This window comes from Malurus melanocephalus, unplaced genomic scaffold (assembly GCF_030028575.1).
Source record: "Malurus melanocephalus ecotype Western Australia unplaced genomic scaffold, MMel_1.1 scaffold_452, whole genome shotgun sequence".
NCBI lineage: Eukaryota > Metazoa > Chordata > Aves > Passeriformes > Maluridae > Malurus > Malurus melanocephalus.
Genome location: NW_026623684.1, coordinates 331,710 through 349,505, shown reverse-complemented (window position 1 = coordinate 349,505; position 17,796 = coordinate 331,710). Strand labels below are relative to the sequence as shown.

The window sequence follows — 17,796 nt, the reverse complement described above, 5'->3', positions numbered from 1 at the left end:
GAAAGTGTAGGTGGTCCTAAAATAGTTTATATGTTGGGAAGTGTATGCCAGAGCACATTACATATTCCGTGTTTCCTACTCCCTCCAATGCACATGAATGCCTTCTGTTTATCCCAGTAGAGCTAACAGACAAATTAGAAAACCTAAAAAGTAGAACAATATTGTTTAAAGAAAGCAGTTGAATTTCCTGATATTTCCTGTTTTAATGCTTTATTAATTATTGAAGCTATTTGGGCTATATGATGTTCAAGGCTTAGAGTTCAGCTCTTTCCAAGGCATTCAAAGGAAGAAAGCTAATTAATTCTGTGTTTATTGAATCATGGGCTGTTACATGGAAATGATTGATATTTGGCAAAAGGGCTTCAGTGAGGACCAAAGCAGTTCTATTAAATGTCAGAAAGTCTACCAAGTTAAAAAAGAGGAATATTTTATTCGTATTGGTACTGTGGCAGCTCCATTATTCTGGGATTCACTGATTTTGGTAAAGTCAAAAGTTGGATAAATATGTAATTGAAAAAAGAAAATAGAACAGTTTTGAAAGAGATAAATTATGAAAGAATAAGTATGCTCAGAGTTAAAATGTGTTTTCCAAGTTAATTATATTTTTCTCAGAGCAAAAATACGCTTCTACAGCTGACTGAGTGTACATTTTCTTGGAACTTGCCACAAAGTTGTTTTAGCACAGAACTTTTTAAAGGTCATATAAAATGACCTACAGGCACTCGCTGACTACGTGCCCTTTCTTTGTAAAAATACCCATAGATTCTTGTGACACATTTCAAGCACTGCCTTCTATGATATAACCTTTATTAGCAGAAGAAATAATTGGATAGAGTTCTTGAAAGGATTTTTATGTTACAGGAATATTTTGTTGGTTCTGGGCAGTAGATGTTTTAAAAATCCTGTTTATCTCTGCATCTCTGTATCATTAATTTCTAGTAATGTGTAATTATATAAAATTTGATAGAGCAAGATATAGAAATATGTTCATATCTTGTATCCTCTTTCTTTTTTTTTTAGGTTTACAAGTTGTCCTGAACTCCATTATAAAAGCCATGGTCCCCCTCCTCCATATTGCCCTTTTGGTATTGTTTGTAATCATAATCTATGCTATTATAGGATTGGAACTTTTTATTGGAAAAATGCACAAATCTTGTTTTCTTATTGATTCAGGTAAGTTATTAAATTGTTGATTAAATAAGGGTTTGATGTTTTGTTTCAAATCTGTGGGATTTCAATTTGAAATAGAGCTAGGGGCCAAAGCACTGAAGCAATTATAACCCCAGCTTACACTGGTTCATAATTTTAGGTACAGTGCTTTAAAGAAAAAAAAAATAAAAAAACAACCCAATGCCAAAGTCACAAAAAAAAAAATCAAACTAGTTACAGACAAAGCCATGCTCTGAATAGGTTTTAATTTCTGATATGTGTCATTGAAATATCACAGTGGAAATAATAGGGGTGACTGTGTACAGGGTAGAACTCCATACTGTGGTATTGTGGTAAGGAGTGCAGCTCTGAAATGAATGAAAAAGGAAAACAGTGTTCTTTCAGCCAGGTGAAATAATGAAATGAAAGTGCGTGTTATGGGAGAACTTTGAAGGAGTGAAACCATCTTACTTGGTGCTAAAGGTGCTTTCTTGTCAACTTAAGTAATGAAGAGTAAAAAATGTAGAGGAATTTCTGTGTAGGAATGAGATCAGTTTTCCTTAGTGGTCTGTGTGTTGGTGGGAAGTGCCATGAAGTGAAGTAGCAGAAGTGAAGAGGAAAGAAAGAATCAACATGARGAGCTTCTAAGAAATGGTTTATTATTTCATTATGCTTCTTTCCACGGCTTAATTACTCACGATCTTATATACATTATTTTGATTAACTTATTTTGAGGTCATAAGGTCCAGATCTGAGAGAGACTTAAATCTCCAAAACTCTCATGTGTTGTCTTTGTTAGCTTGAGAGCTGGATTTATCTCACAATAGCACTGATATTTCTTCATGGGAAGGGTTGAAGAAGGTTGATCATGAGAATGTGAGAACTCAGAGTTGTGATTTTCTGGTCCTTTTGCAGATATACTAGTTGAAGAAGATCCAGCACCTTGTGCATTCTCAGGGAATGGCCGTCAGTGTGTCATGAACGGCACCGAATGTAAGGGTGGATGGGTTGGACCCAACGGAGGCATCACCAACTTTGATAACTTTGCATTTGCAATGCTGACTGTGTTCCAGTGCATAACCATGGAAGGRTGGACTGATGTGTTGTACTGGGTAAGTTCAGAAATCACTGAGCTTTGTTGGCTTTTAAACAATTTTCTCTGTTCAAGTGGGGATTCAACCACAGCAGGAAATCTTGGTGAGCTGTGCAGCAGGCAAGCTCAGCTGCATACTGTTTCTGGACTCCTCAGGCTAAAAGGACATTTTAGAAACAAATTTATTCATTGCTTATTTGAGGGGTTTTTTTGCCTATTCCATTTGGATAAATGTAAAACTACATTTGTGTCCTTTGGACTTGCATTTTTTYGTGGGAGCCTACAGATATTAAGTATGTCTTCACTGATTAAGYTTAAGAGCTCTCTTTTTGCAGTATTTGTGCAGAATTTTTCACAGTGTTAACATAAATTAGAACAAAGCAAGCTCTCAACTGACATTGCTTGCCATGGGGACTGAAAATCATTTGTTAACCATTCAGAAACTACAATTTACAAGAGCTGTGGCCCTGACATCATCTCTATGGAAGCAGCAAAAGGTATACCCAAACCTAATTGTGTAAATCCTCACTTTTAAAGGCTCCTTTGGTGTAAAGTTTGGTACTTCCAGAGCCTTACAACATCAACCTTCAGCTGGACACAGACTGGGAAACTGAAGATGTATCTCCAATGAGAATGGAGGAAAATGAACAATAGATTTTTACACAGACAGGCATTCCTCTGCTTAACCCCATTCCACTCTAGGGGATGTGACACTCTTTTTGGGAATCTTGGAGTATCTCAGTATCTGATGTGAGTGATCAGTCTAAGGCCATTCAAGAAGTCCGTGACAGAGCCTCCCATAGGTGCTGAACATCCGTGAGAATATTCTGTACTACTTGTACTCAGCAGTAAGTCTTTGCAGCTATTAGGACCTTATAAAAAACATAATCTTAACCGTTCAAATGTTGGAAAATATGGAAGAAAAGTGAWTACTGGTAAGGATCACTGTTAGCAAGATGTTTAAAAGGGATGAGTTATCTCAAGGGGTATCTTATTGGAGGTTGTGTTGCTGACATCAGCTCACTTTGTAGGTTTGTTCAAGTTTGTCTGGCCAAGTGGGAGTATTTACTGTGGAGTACTGCATGCATTTAAGATGTACTATTACCCAGTGAATGACCACWTGATTTTTTGTGGTCATTTGTTGCAAATCAAGGTGAAATGAGCAGTTAATGAAACATGTAACACCAGAGTGTAGTGTCAGATAAAATCTGTGATACTGAAGCATAAACTATGGAGATGTTTTTAAGAGAATATCACTTAAAAGATAATTAAAATGATAAAATGGCATTCTTCTAGGATTGGAAAACAAACAAAAAAGGCTGATATGAATATCTGCTTYCTCTGTCATCAGTTGCAGAACTGGCTAGAAACAYATAAACCTTCAACACTAATRAGTAACAGTGATATATTGTTTCATRTAGGCTACTGCATGGTTTCTCATGGTAAAGGTTGTCAGTTCCTTGAGGATTGCACTCCAACTCTCCTCAGTTTTCTGGGAGATTGTGGCAATGTAGAGGTAGTATGTGTTTTATGGTTTGTGTTCTGGTGGTGACAATTATTGTAATTGTTCCTGAAAGGGAAGGTGTGCCATGGTCATCTAGAAAAAGATTGCACATTTAATATCTTTTGGGGCAAAAGTATACCCACATTTCAGGAGCTGATAATTCCTCCAACTTTTTTCAGAGAAATCTCATACAAAAACTTTGGAAAGTTGCTGTGTTTAGAATACAATTGTTATGAAATATGTAGAAACACTTTAAGTTGAGTGGCTCAGAATTAAACATTTTTTCCCCCGGGATTTGATGACCTAATTAATCTGCTGCCCTTTAGAAACCTTTRCAGAGTCTCCACTGACAGCACAAAAAAGAAAGTCTTTAAAACAGGCTGCTGAATATTTTCATAATCAGACAAAATGAAATTTGAAAATTATCAGAAAATTATAAGCAATTGGAAACTACATGAGTTGTTTTTGCTTATTTTCTATGAGGAGTTGTCAATGTATTTACAAGTACACGGATGTAATTTTTCATTTTATTACAAATGGTACTGGGATTACTAGATAACAAAGCAGAAATTTATTGACCTTGTGAAATATAATCAAAATCAGATATTCAAGTGGCTTTGGAATCTATCTTAAGTGATGCTTATATAATTAAATAATAGATTCAGATTCTTTCTATCTATAGACCATCAAGTTGCCCATTGTCGAGCAGTAATTACTTGCTGAGGACAAGGGGAATGACAATTTATAGRTTTTAATTTTATCACTGGGTCAAGCTGAGGTAGATTTAGCTAAAAATTGGAAAAGATTTAATTTCATTTGAAAATTGTAAAAGCATTATAAGGATAACAAATTGTAGTGAAAGAATGCTCAGAGAATCCAAGCAAGCCATTTTAGCTCAATGTGCATGGTGTTTGTGGATTTCTTTTTCCTTAGAACTCTGTAAATAATACACGGACTGAATGAGTTTTATACAAAACAAATAAAACCAAAGTCACAAATATCAGAAACCATGTAAAATTCTCATTTTTCATTTGGTCACTGTGTGAACAGTGAAATAAACTTATGTGAGCTTCTCTTGCTAGCAGGTGTAATGTGAGTAGATGAAATCTGCAGTATTTTGCATGGTGTAAAGTGGCATTCAGTCAGCAAGGATGAGAGCTGGAAATGACAACTTCCAACTGCACTCAGTGGCACAGCTCTTTATCACCTGGTTAACGACACTGAACTTGGTTTAACAATTCTCCAAGCACCAAGAAAGCTTTTTCTCTTATGCATATCTATTATAAATTGAGGCCTTGATCCTGCTGCTGCTGGGCACCCTTCAGATGGTGGTGACTCTTGTGGGAATCCCAGTGCTCCCCAGTTTGCATCCCCATCCCATGTGTCCTACAGGGCTTTAGTGTCTGCATTTGGCCTCTCTTCTCTCTCTAACTTACTGTAACTCACTGGATAGCAGCTATCATGTGGTTTATCCACAAAAAATATGACTCCTCAGTCCCAAGGGTGGGAATTTAAGGGTGAGGGGTGTTGTCCTAGTTTCACAAGTGAAGCCTGTGTGCTCCCAAACTGTTTGTTTGTGGCTGCACAAACAAATCTGTATATGCTCTCCATTTGTATCAGGACCGTGTTTATTCCCAGTCATGRTCCTTTCTGTTTTYTTTTTTTTTGGAGCCCTAACTGGGGGCTGATGGTTTTAGTTTTGGATTTTTGGATGCTGGTGCAGCCCTTGTTATCAGCCAAGTGGCACTGTGCGTTATCACTCTGCGTGCCCAAGTGTTTAATGCTCTGGCTCACATTCTGAAGCTGAGAGCAGAGTACTCTTTGTCTCGTTCTCAATTTGTGCTAGCAGGCTCTCAGGAAYTGCAAAACTCCAATCTGCATTTGCATATCTGGCTCCAGATTTTCCCCATGTCTTCGAAACATCTCGATGTATAATCTATTAATGGCAAACACGTATTTTGTAAATTGCTTTTTATTTTTAGCTGCTTCACTTGATACATGGGAGCACGGATAATGAGCAGTGATACTTGCCAGCAAAACCCCCAATTTTCCCATGAGCACCAAAATTATCACATTTAATTCTTGTTTTCACCATAGTGAAGTTATCTTGAGTTACTACACTGGAAGAATCCAAGTGTAGCTTGAATTGACGATGGTCAGAGCCTCTGAGAAACAAAGTGCTTAATGGGATGGGGTGCCAGCACAGCCMATTCAAAGATGGACAAATGAAATTAGTGGCTACTGAATTTTACTAGGTCAATTTTATGGACAGATGCTGCATTACTAACTCTGGTATTTACAGTTCCTCAGTTCTCTAACACCTGTCTAGCAYGGCTCAGTCTGATCTGGAGATTTCTGAGACTGAAGCACTCGAGCTAAAATTGCTGAATAATAACACACTGATATCTAACATGGTTTTGCCTATTAAAACACCTCACTGATATGTTAACAAGATATTCTCTAAAGGATTCTCTAAAGGTTTAAAATACTTGGTTCATTACTTGAAATGTCTAGGCAATCTAAAATATACCTAAAACTCCTCTAAGGTTTAAGGAAAGGGATGTCAGTTTTTTTAAATATATCCTTTACTGATATGTCAGCTTTTAAAAACTGTTACTACCTTTTGCTAACACCATATATTRTCATCAAAGAAATACTTCATTCATAATTCCTCTGCTTTTATAACAAAAAAGGTGCACTTAGGAACCTGTCTCCTGTTACAGAAATTAAGCTTTGTATTCCCCAATATAGTCCTTGAAGCATCTTAGCATATCTGAAAAAAATCCACCATTTTTTGTAACACAGACTGTTTAGGCTGCACTGCACTCTTGTGTATGTCTAAATGCACTTTTACATAAGTGTCTGTACAGCCAGCATTAATGTCAGTCAGATCAGGCCAGGAGCTCCTGACACTTTTTAGAATTCTTCTATTTATGGATCTTTAAGGACAGAATCAGGCATAGTCTACTTGAAACCAGCTGTATGCAGCCAAGGATATTTCCTAAACACAAACAAATGTTTTACAAATACATGTCATACAAGGAAACCCCTCAGCTCATACAGGAAATCTATTATTAGGCTATAAACAAAAAGCTGCAAAATATTTTGAAGTGTTATCAAAACTGTCATCAGAGGACTGACAAGGAGTTGCCTAAAAATACCTTTCAAAAATGTGTCCAGGAGTCAAATAAGCAACAATATTCTAGAACTTTGAAGTGAAGGGTTTAATAATCTAATGGGTGGTTTAAGAGGTAATATTAGTCCTATTCCACCTGCAGAAAGGGAAGGCAAACTCCTGCATCCAAACAATATTTGTCAGCAATGAATTTCGGTTTACTGTCTGAGAGAAGTCAAAAAATGCYTGGCAGCTTTTTTCCATTTGTATACCAGTTGCAAATACTTCGCAGTTAAAAATTGTGTGGAAAAATGGTAGAAAAATCTTAGAGAAAATGCTTATTTCTGCCTTTTATTCTCATGCACCTACGGAAAGCCTGGTGCTGTCCTGTTAGCATTGCTCAGCAGCTCACAGGTCATCTGAGGGAGGCTCTGGAGTGAAACAAGTCAGCTCATCCCCAAAGGCATCCATGTGCTGCATGCACACAGCTCCCAGCCCTYGATGACTACACAGGCAGAAAGTTAACACATGACGTACAGCTGGAGAAAGAGTGATAGAAATTTTGGATGACAGCATTAATATACTGCATAAATCTCCCTAAAGAGCCAGGGAGTGCAGGCAGAATTTGTTTTCAATCAGAGCRTTAACTACTTGAATCCTGTTYCATGTTAAAATCAATCTTAACCTTCCTGCCTTTTAAGTAATGATTTGGGCTAATTACCTTTTTATGTTCTCTGGTTATTAAAAGTTCCAAATCATCCAATTTTGGTTTGCAAAGAGACAGGACTTAATTTCAGAGACAGAGAAAATGGAATGATCAAATTCAGACAGGCAAGCAGAGCTACCAAGCCAAGGAATATACAGATTAAAAGTTCAAATTAGGATCAAAAGGGATTATATATATATTTTATATATATATATATATATATATATATATACATATATATATATTCATAATATATGGTAAAGTATAATTTTTTTCTAATAAGCATCTTATCATCAAAGACCCCACACAAGGAGGATTTTAAACTAACTCACAGGGAAATATCTTTTCCATGAGGTGAACTTGATTGACTTTGACAAGGTATCTGGTATCTCAGCCTCAGCTGACTGCTGACCTGTACTGCAGTCAAAGCGTGGAACTAATTTCTTGTCACAGATCATTGCAAATAATAAGAAGAACTTATTATTTCTCCCCAGACATTTTAAATAAAACTGGGTAGAAACTGGATTGGAAATAAAGGCGAAACTTGAGGTTGTGCTAAGAACTCCCCTGGCCCATCAGCTGGAGTTTCCTCCAAAAGCTTTGCCCCAAGAAGCAAACAATTATTTCACAACAACCCTAGTTCCCAGTCTGTCCCAGGATAACAGTTTAATAGGTAAATTTAAATCTTCCATGGATATTGGGGCTTTGCTCTTTCTTACCTCATAAACTAAGGTAACAATTTTATATCATCTAATTGAACAGTAAATACTATTATACTAGCATTTTTTTTTTAATCTAGCATGTGGGAAATATTAAATACATCCAATTGTTAAATAATTTATTGTACATATATAAGTGGCATTGGAGATTCAAAAAGAAACAGGTGTTTAGTACAGTGTGGATGCTATAACTGTTCGTTTTCATACACCTTAGCTAGCTATTTAAAAAATGAACTCATTGTTCATCACTTTAGTTACTTCATTGTTTTTTGAGCCCGTAGATTTAACAAACCAAATCTATGCACAGGTTAAATAAATTTATTTTGTGAAATTAGTTTGGGCAATATACAGAAATAGGTAGAAGCACCAACAAATTGTTAATCTGAAATTAACATGCTGCAATCCATGAAAGGAGTCCAACCCTCGGATTTTGTTACACCTCTCTGCATTAGTGTTTTGTGGAGGTAGAACTCTGCATTTTATTGTGGTTCTGTCCATCTGCTCTGCAGATTCAAGCAGGGATAGACAGTTAGCTGAAAAAGAAAAAACCAATTCCTTAGCAGTCACGTTTGACATCTTGGCTTTCCTTGGAACAATTACTTGATTTCCGCCCAGCCCCTCCTCCTGGTTAAAGACAGTAAGCTGATTAATGGAATGGCACTAACAGGAATTAGCTRAAATAGCATTAGATACAATACAAAGTTACTGAATGAAAAAGAAAGAYCTGCATCTAAACTCATTTCCAAACAATCACAGTAAAAATTTATAAACAATCATGTTTTGAAGAGAAAATGCTTTATCTGAGTACTGAAATTTTATACTTAATTTGCTAAATGAGGATAAAACCAATAGAAGGAGGAAAATGAGGTCTGTTCAGGTTGATCAAAGCAAATTCATTAAGCTGAAGCAGTGTCTTCCAAGTTAAGGTTTAACTTGAGAGGATCACATCTCTGATTGTACAATTGTGTGTGCAATTGTACAGTACAGTTTACACACAGGAGATAGAGGCCAAATTTCAGGGTGATTAAGCAATTATCAACTCTCTGGTTCTTGTGACACTTTTACACTTCTCTATGGGATCTCTTTAGACCTATCTTGATAGCTGAGCCATGGAATTCTCATTTTCCAGTTGTTGGTGAGCTGAAATGCTTAACAAAGACTGATCTCAGCACACACCCCACCAGTGCCTCTCCAGTCTGGGTCTGAGCAAAGTTGAGCCTGTCCAGCCAGGAGAGTGTCAGGCAAATCTGTGCTCTGACTCCACAATCCAGATATGATCAAATATAAAATTCCATGCCTTTATAAACCARCTTGAGGCTGCTGTGCTTCAAGCACAGCCTGTTTTAAGTCAGCTTTAACTTAACTCCACTTCAGCCAAGAATATCTCAGGACAGAACCTTTGAAGCCAGGCAGCTTTGAAGAGCTCTCTGGTGTTCTCTACACTGAGTGGAATAAATAGCCTGACCTGGGGTTTTGTGAACCTCCCTTGTAGGCTTCGAAGAACACAGGGTTAGTCCCACTTCACAAAATACTGATGTCAGAGGGATTTTTACACCTGTCAAGAGACTGAGTTTGTCAGTCTGAGCAATGCAGAGGATGATGAGGCRGAATATGGGTAGCACTAAGTAAAACTACCAGTTGTGTGTCTGTTGGAATGTTATGAAAAGAGGAAGGTAAGGTTAAAACCTATGGAAACTAAGAAACTTTACAAAATTAAGAGGGTTTGAAACATCATGGAAAGATAAAATAGATTAATGCATCAGCACTTTTTATCTGTAATGGTATGAATGCAGAATTAGAGGTTTTGTTCTATTATCAGTCCCARTTAGATCTTACATTAATTTCAAATTTGGTTGACAAGAATTTTCAACAAAAGAATACCAGGTGTACAGAAAAGTAAGACCTTGATTTACATGCAATTGCATACGAGGATTTTACTCACAGTTACCACAGATAGGGATAAATTACCACAGATAGGGATAAATTACCACAGATAGGCATAAATTACCACAGATAGGCATAAATTACCACAGATAGGGAGATTTTAATGGTTTCTAATTGATGCTTTAGATTGAAGTTTGCCATCTGCTGCTGTGTAACACAAAGGGTTACATCTGCTGCAAACTGTTTCCCCGTTTTACTTCAGTCTTGGTCTCTGATCCTTTATGTTGTGTTGTAATAACAGTTGAGTTCATCTGCAGCACAGCTCACAAGATAATTCACCCAAATGCCACTTGAGRCAGTTTCAGACTGTACCAAGTTCATCCAATCAGCTAAGATAATTCTTCAACACTGCAGACTCACCAACATATAAGCTGTAAATATAAAGAGCCAAACAATTAATGCATAGTACACATCAATTATTATGGTGAAACAGAATTAGGAGATTTGAAAAATACTTTGTCCTTTGTATCACCCATTATCTCGTCTGCTCTCTGGTTGATGTGATGGACAAACTACTGAGAACTGAAATTGAAAAAGGAAGACCCAAACTTTAAAAAGACAAAGGGTGAGAAGGGTGGTGCTTGGTGGTGCCCTTGCCATAGGAGTTATGAAGGCTAAAAGCCTCATGGTCTCTAAAAGAGACAGAACAAGTCGATTGAGAGCCCCTAAATGTGACACATCTTCTGGTACAGTGTACCCCTGAGCCACAGGGCAGGGGATTATTGCAAGACATTTTGCTGAGCATTTTAGAGGTGAAATCTCCTTGAATTCCTGGTGTTGCTTTAGTGCATCTGGAATCTGTGACTTTAACTCCTTATTCTGCACTTTGGGTGAGTCAGCATTAATCCCTTCAAATGAATATATCTTGGTTTTGAGGATGGAGATTTTTCTGTTCTCATATATTAAAACCAATCTCTGTCTCAGTTTTTAATCAGAAGGCAAATCGATTCCTTTAATCTTTCTTTAATTGGAAGTTATAGAAAATGCCATTTGACATGCATGGAATGAGCAGCAAACTTTTCCAAAAGGAAAGGACTTCTTTTTGTACTTTGATCTCTGGTATTAATGCAATCTGAAATATTGCTTCATGAATAGAAATTACAATGCATTACTTGATTAGAGTTTAATTGTATCTTTAATTAAATGGTAAARTTGTTGAGCAGAGCAGTTTCAGGCTGCTCTTTTTAGGAAATCAGTCTTAGATTAGTGCCAAGGTGTTCTACCAGGATCAGGTGTTCCTGAGTTGTGGAATGCTTTTGAAATAGTTCAGTCTTTGTCCAAACTGAAGCTTTCTCCTGGCACAGGTTAGCTGTGCTTCACAAGGCATTAGTGCTAGGTAGATTAACCTGAAACATTGGCTTAAAATCCACCTAATAATGGAGATTTTTTTATATATGTTGCATGTTATAAAGTGAATGCAAATCACAGTTGCTCATACTAATAGAGCCTTTATACAGAGCATGAGAATTTCAGCTTTACTCCTGGGTTACTRAGTTAGCAGAATGCCTGGCTGCTTGAAAAAGCTCTCTTGGTGAGCAAAAGCAGAATATGGAGTTGTATTGCAGTGATTCCCAGAGCTCTGTTTTTTAAGCTCTGCTCTAAATAAAATTGCAAATATTAATCTCTCAGGTTTTTCAAAATGGTACATAGCAGGAAAACATTGGCACCGATACCAGATGAATTTATTTCTTTGCTCWGGCCTCTGATGAGTTGCAAGCAGCTGTCTGTTAATAGTATAATTGTTAGATGCAGAATATATTCAGATGTATTTGGAATTTAATGAAAACATTTGCTCTGATCAGTTATTGCTAGAAAAATACTTGGCCTGTGTGGTATGACTCAGGTCTATGAAGCAAACCCAATTCTAAAGTAATGAAATAATTACAAATATAATTTTAAAAATTGAGTAAATATTATTCTTAAAACATAAGGCTATGTGCCTATGCTTGAAAGAAGATTCAAAGGGCAATGTACTCTGGGACAAGGCAGAAATTCAGTCTGGGCAAGGGGATGTTCTGCTCATTAGCTTGGCTGACTCAGTGCTAGGGGACTCACTTTGACAGAATGGGTGTGGAGGATAAAACCCAAAACATCGCAGTCACTGTCCTTGACAGAGCCCCCTGATGTGCCAAGGATTGCTGAAAGCATTTCCACAAGACTGGGTAGGTTGGTATAAGTGCAACATTGTGAAAGACTGTTCTCTGTATGAATATTGAATGAGAATTGAATGATGAAAGCTTGGGATCRTTTGAAAGTGAAGGTAATGATCCCAGTTTTACTGAATAGCTATACCCTTTTCCATTCTAAGCTCTCCAAAATAGTTTTATTGAAAGAGGAGGAAAAAAATCTAAATCAAATATATATTTTCAAGTTTTCTTTCTTTTTTTGTAGCAAATATAAGTAATTTTAAGTTACTTTTCAGTWCTTCAGTTCAATCAAAAAAAGCTGATACATAGTTAAAAAAGATGATACATAGTTTTTTGTTTTTGTTTTTATGTTGTTTTTTTTTTTAATATGCATGAAGAAGCTGTGTAAAATGATCTGTTTTGGTTACTTAGGAGGTTTGTTTACTTTAGTAAATATAAATGATGTTATTGCAGATCACCACTGAAGGCAAATGCCTATGGCCTGAGCCTTTAAGCAAAGACTTAGTGCTTCTGTCTAACCATCCACAGGGTCCCTGTGCAGAAAGTGAAATAATGATATATAATTAAAAGACAGAGGAAAAAATAAAAGAAGTAATTTTGTAAAATGTTTGTTCCCATGTTTAGTAGGTCTGTTCTAATAGAGATGTTAAGGGGAGGAGTCAAACCTGACTGGCAATGGAGCTCAAAGCCTAAGCACAAATTTCACATACAACAAACACAGCGGTGTTCACAGAAGACAAAACAGATTTGCAGCTAGGTTGTTCTACAATACCATGTGTAATTTCATTGTCTGCTGAATTTTCATGGCTATAAAATATCCTAAAAATAATCAAATGCAAACTTGTCAGTATAAACAAAAAAGCCAAAATAATTCCTCCTCAAGAAGCCTAATGTCAGAATTCTTTTTGGGACTTATCAAAATGTCTTTTTGCACCTGAATCCCATACACAAAGCCAAATTTCCCTGTTTTAAAATATCTGTTTTTCTGAATAGGCCATTTTAGATCTCCATGGTGTGTTTCACAAGTCCATCCTTTGATAGGTATATTGAGCTGGCTAAGAATAGGAAGTGAAAGAGTTCTTTATGRAAAACCTTGTGTGAGTCTATAAAAAGCATATTGAAAGTTATCAGTTATCTCAACCTCACTTTAAAAAAATGAATCAGCACAACTTTTTAAATTTCATTCAGCCTTGATCTAGATATAATTCATATTTGGAAGTTTTCCTGGAATGCTTCCATTGTGTTTCAAAAATTTGTTTTCAGTTTTTCATTTTCTTAATATTGTGTTCATGTTTTCACACAGATTCACTCTTATTTATTTCTTTTTTAACTGATTTAAAATGTCTGACTGCAATCGACTGGTTTATTTCAGGAAAAAGCTGTTGGAATTCCATGTTACAAAAAGTATTTTTGCTTGTACAGTTGAAATACACATTGCTGTATATTTTCTCAAATAAAATGATCATTCATGTAGATAGGATACATGTGAACTAAAAATCCTAATATTTCATTATATTTTCTGATCATCATCCTCATTGGAGATCTGAATTTTAATTCATGTTCTTACTGTTAAAGAGCAAAGCTGTTGCAGTGCTCCATTTATGTTTGATAATATTTCTGATCCAAATGCTAAGTTCACTCAGCATTTTGTTTTAGGGTGTGTGTTAGAAAAGCAAAGTGAATGTGGCCAGTGCCTTCTTGCTCTCATTGTTCTTTGATTACTGAAGGAATGCATAGAATGTTATCTAACCTGAATGATCAAATTCTCCTTTCTCTGACTCTTCATTGCTGTTATTATAGTGATCTGCTCTATAAGATCATCTTATTTCTTGCAGATGAATGATGCAATGGGATTTGAATTGCCATGGGTGTATTTTGTCAGTCTCGTCATCTTTGGGTCATTTTTCGTACTAAATCTTGTTCTTGGTGTATTGAGCGGGTAAGCATACACCTTTTTCATCATGAAGGCAGAGTCCTGAATTCAGTTGCCATGAACACACAGGTTATCTCATACAGGTGAGACTTCAGTTGGGATGACATCTTTTAATAAACCTCTACTGCTTCCTTCTCTAATTAGAATACAAAAAGTTTTCTCGTAACTCTCATATAAATAACATACAAACAYCAAAATTGGAGTTTAGACATATCAGTACATACTCTTCATGTCCTTTTGGCAAAATTATAAAAACAAGACTAACAATTCTCAAGGACTTAGAAGTCATTTYAATAAATCCTCTAAAGCATCACATCTACAACAAAATCTGGGTAAGTAAATTTAAACAACTGTTCATTCATTTTTTCTAAGATAGGCCACAAACTTTGTGTCGCACCTACGTGATCTGGCAGCTGCAAAAAGGACTCTGCTGTTTAATGAATGGCTGAACCATAACTTATTTCCTTGCGTTTTACAGGTAAATGATGCAATAGGATGTGAGTGGCCATGGATCTATTTTGTTAGTCTTATCATCCTTGGCTCATTTTTCGTACTTAACCTGGTTCTTGGTGTACTTAGTGGGTAAGCAGTTGAGTTAACATTGTGTATGCTACTGCTACTTGTAAGATGGCCTCTGCATTTACTCCAGCTGCTCAGCAATGGCTTTTTTGCATGCACTTGAGATTCTAATGTCATCCTGCCAGTGTTTGCTCTTTGGACTGAACTGTGTGATTTGAGTGCCTGTATCTGTCTTGACATCACGTTCACCATGCTTGCTAAAAGTACTCATTAAATGARCCACTAATCTCCTTATTCTATAATATTCCTGCAGGGAAAAAAGATTTTGTGCACAGAGATGGGTGGTGTGCCTGTACAAATATTCTCCCCTGTTGTTATGTACAAGTGTCTTTTTCTGAAAGACCAACTTTTGCYTTTCTTTGAATAGTCAGAGTAATTGGAGTCTTATTTATGTTTACCAGTCACATATTTTGCTCAAAATATTGAAAAATATTTTTAGTAAGTGCTTCAAAGTCTGCCTCACAAAGTGTGGCTGTGCTGCYCTGGCACAGAATTCCTGGAGAGCTGTGAAATGCTGTGACAACCTGCACCAGGAACTGATGTATTCATCAATAATTGTCAATTTAATATAGTTGTCACAGCTTTTTGTTGGTTTATKCACTCCAGGCTCCAGCCAAGAACTAAAGTCATGTCAGTTCTAGATGTGTATAATGTGCTTTAAAACTGTAGTTTATGGCAAGAGTTTACCCAGTTTTCACAAGAAGAACCCCTTCAGGTTATAACCCTATTTCCTTTGCCATTTCCTGGTTTCTAACACACTTGAGCTTGGGAAACTCCAGTTTATGGCAAATATATTTTTTGATGAATAAATAAAAGATCCAGCTAGCATTTGAATGCTGGAAAGAAAATTATTATGATTGTATGTATTAGTTTTTAGTTATACAGCAAACGATATTGTTCTGGCAGTTTCAGGCCAGTTGTGCCTTCTTTGTCAGCCAACAGAAACATTTCTGCATGGAAAGCTGCAGTTGATGGTGTCCTCAGGATGCTGATAGTGTGTGCAGCCCTATTTGTGGTTTTGCCACACTGTATCCATTGTATCTGAAAGAGATGATAATGCATTATTATATTCCTGGAAGTCAGATAAGCAAACAAAATTTCCAGGTGTTGATGTAACTGTGTTACAAGGGCATTTTTATCTGCTGAGTGATTTTTACAATGTGCTTTTTTAAATCTTTGGTTATTTATCCATGATGGGTTACTGTTGCACACGGGGAACTGGGGAAAGCACAGTTCTACCTCACTTCAGACTTGCTCTACAAAGCAGATGTTTATAACCAAAATATCAGTGCTAAAACCACACTGCTGATGTTTAGATTTAATCTCTTCCTTCCAAGACCTATCCTGTAAAGACAAATGTGTAAATTTTTGCAAAACAAGGGCCTAGCCTTCAGCCAGGCTGGAAAATGAAATAAGAAAGAGAAGGATAGATAAATGAGGGTAGTTCCAGAGTAATTTATTTTTTCTTTTGATGCTGTTACCTAATGTTGCTGTGCGACTGGACTTTCCCCTGCAGTCATTAGAGGATTAGGCTCTCACAGTTCCTTCTCTGGCCCTTAAGAATGCTGTAAAAACCAATTAGTTTTCTTCCTGTCCTGTGAAGGTGTCTGGTAACAGATAATGAATTTTCCTATTTCTCCTCCCATGACTCAAATTGTTATTGGTTTTAGATTTTCCTGTTCTTAAAAAATATTGTAGGGAAAGTGATGCCAAATTTGGTGTTTTGTTGCACATGTTAATTTCTTTTCCTGAAGTCATGGAAATTGAGATACCCCCCATGAATCAGCTTAGCATTTGATTTAATACATTTAAAATGCTATGTGAGGTTTGCAACATTAGACACATATATTTGTTGCAACAGGGAGTAGTTTTTTAGGTGCCATTTGAATTTAGGGAGGAACTGTCCCCTTGYCCTTGGGTTCCTTTCTGCAGACAAGAAATCTCCACCAATTTGCAGTTGTTGTGTGACCCACAGAGCTCTAATGCTCCTCACAGCCCTCACTGGCTTCCCTTGGATTTCCTGTGCACAGAAATGGCAGTGACAAATGGGATGTGAAATTTCCTTSAATTCATTTAGCCATTAATTGGTAAATTTATTTTTCTGCCAKAGTGTCAGCCAGGGTCAATTGAGTGCTCAGGGTGCTTGATGAATTGTCTGAATCCATGTTTGCCCTAAATACATGAAAGAGCCTTCCTAAAACTCCCATTTTTGTTTTCTTTCTAAAGAAAATGACACTAGAGTATTGAAACAAGTGATTTATAAATATCACCAAGGACTGACATTGAAAGTGGAAAGAGAAAGTCAAAGGGAATGCTCCTAAAAGATACCTATTATAGCAAACTGAGTTTGGTGCAGAAGTGAAGAGAATGTCCTGGAATACTTGTTTGAAACTCTGACAAACAAGGGCCTGGGTGAAATACTGTTGCTCTGTTTTTTTGTGATCAGCATATGACAGTTTCATATGAATGATTTTCCCCATACTTTCTGTTTAGACCTACTAGTCTAGTCTAAATTTTGGATAAAAATTGGTGTACTAGTGGATAAAATTGATGTACTAGTAAAATCCAATGGATATTTTTGTTTCTTAGTCAAAAGATATTTTTCATTCTGAGCCTAGCATTGAATATGTAGCACATAAATTCTTTTGTTTTTGTTTAAAAGTTATTAGCTTTTATGTTTTATACTCTKCAAACCATAACATGAAGCTTAGTTTATGATAAATCTACAGATARATTTTGCTAAACCAATCAAATGTCAAGAATGCAAAAATTATGGCAACTTATTGAAAAGCATGGCTTTGCATACAGATTTTGAAGGYGGAATCTGAATGCCTAATACCTTTCCTGTATGAAAGTGATACTTCCTGTAGCTCAGGCTATGCTGTGTACATTGAAATCTGTTTGCTG

The 17,796-nt window shown here is 36.4% G+C and overlaps 1 protein-coding gene across 1 annotated transcript in view; it reads left to right on the top strand.

Annotated features, from left to right (window-relative positions):
- The first annotated feature begins 1,142 nt into the window (after positions 1 to 1,142).
- The window catches only part of LOC130581972 (voltage-dependent L-type calcium channel subunit alpha-1D-like), a 35,472-nt gene continuing 18,818 nt past the window's right edge, over positions 1,143 to 17,796 (top strand). Inside the window, exons 1-3 of the mRNA XM_057380402.1 lie at positions 1,143 to 1,173; positions 2,065 to 2,261; positions 14,789 to 14,892. Of these exons, the coding sequence (XP_057236385.1) occupies positions 1,143 to 1,173; positions 2,065 to 2,261; positions 14,789 to 14,892 (332 nt within the window). The remainder of the gene's footprint in view (positions 1,174 to 2,064; positions 2,262 to 14,788; positions 14,893 to 17,796) is intronic.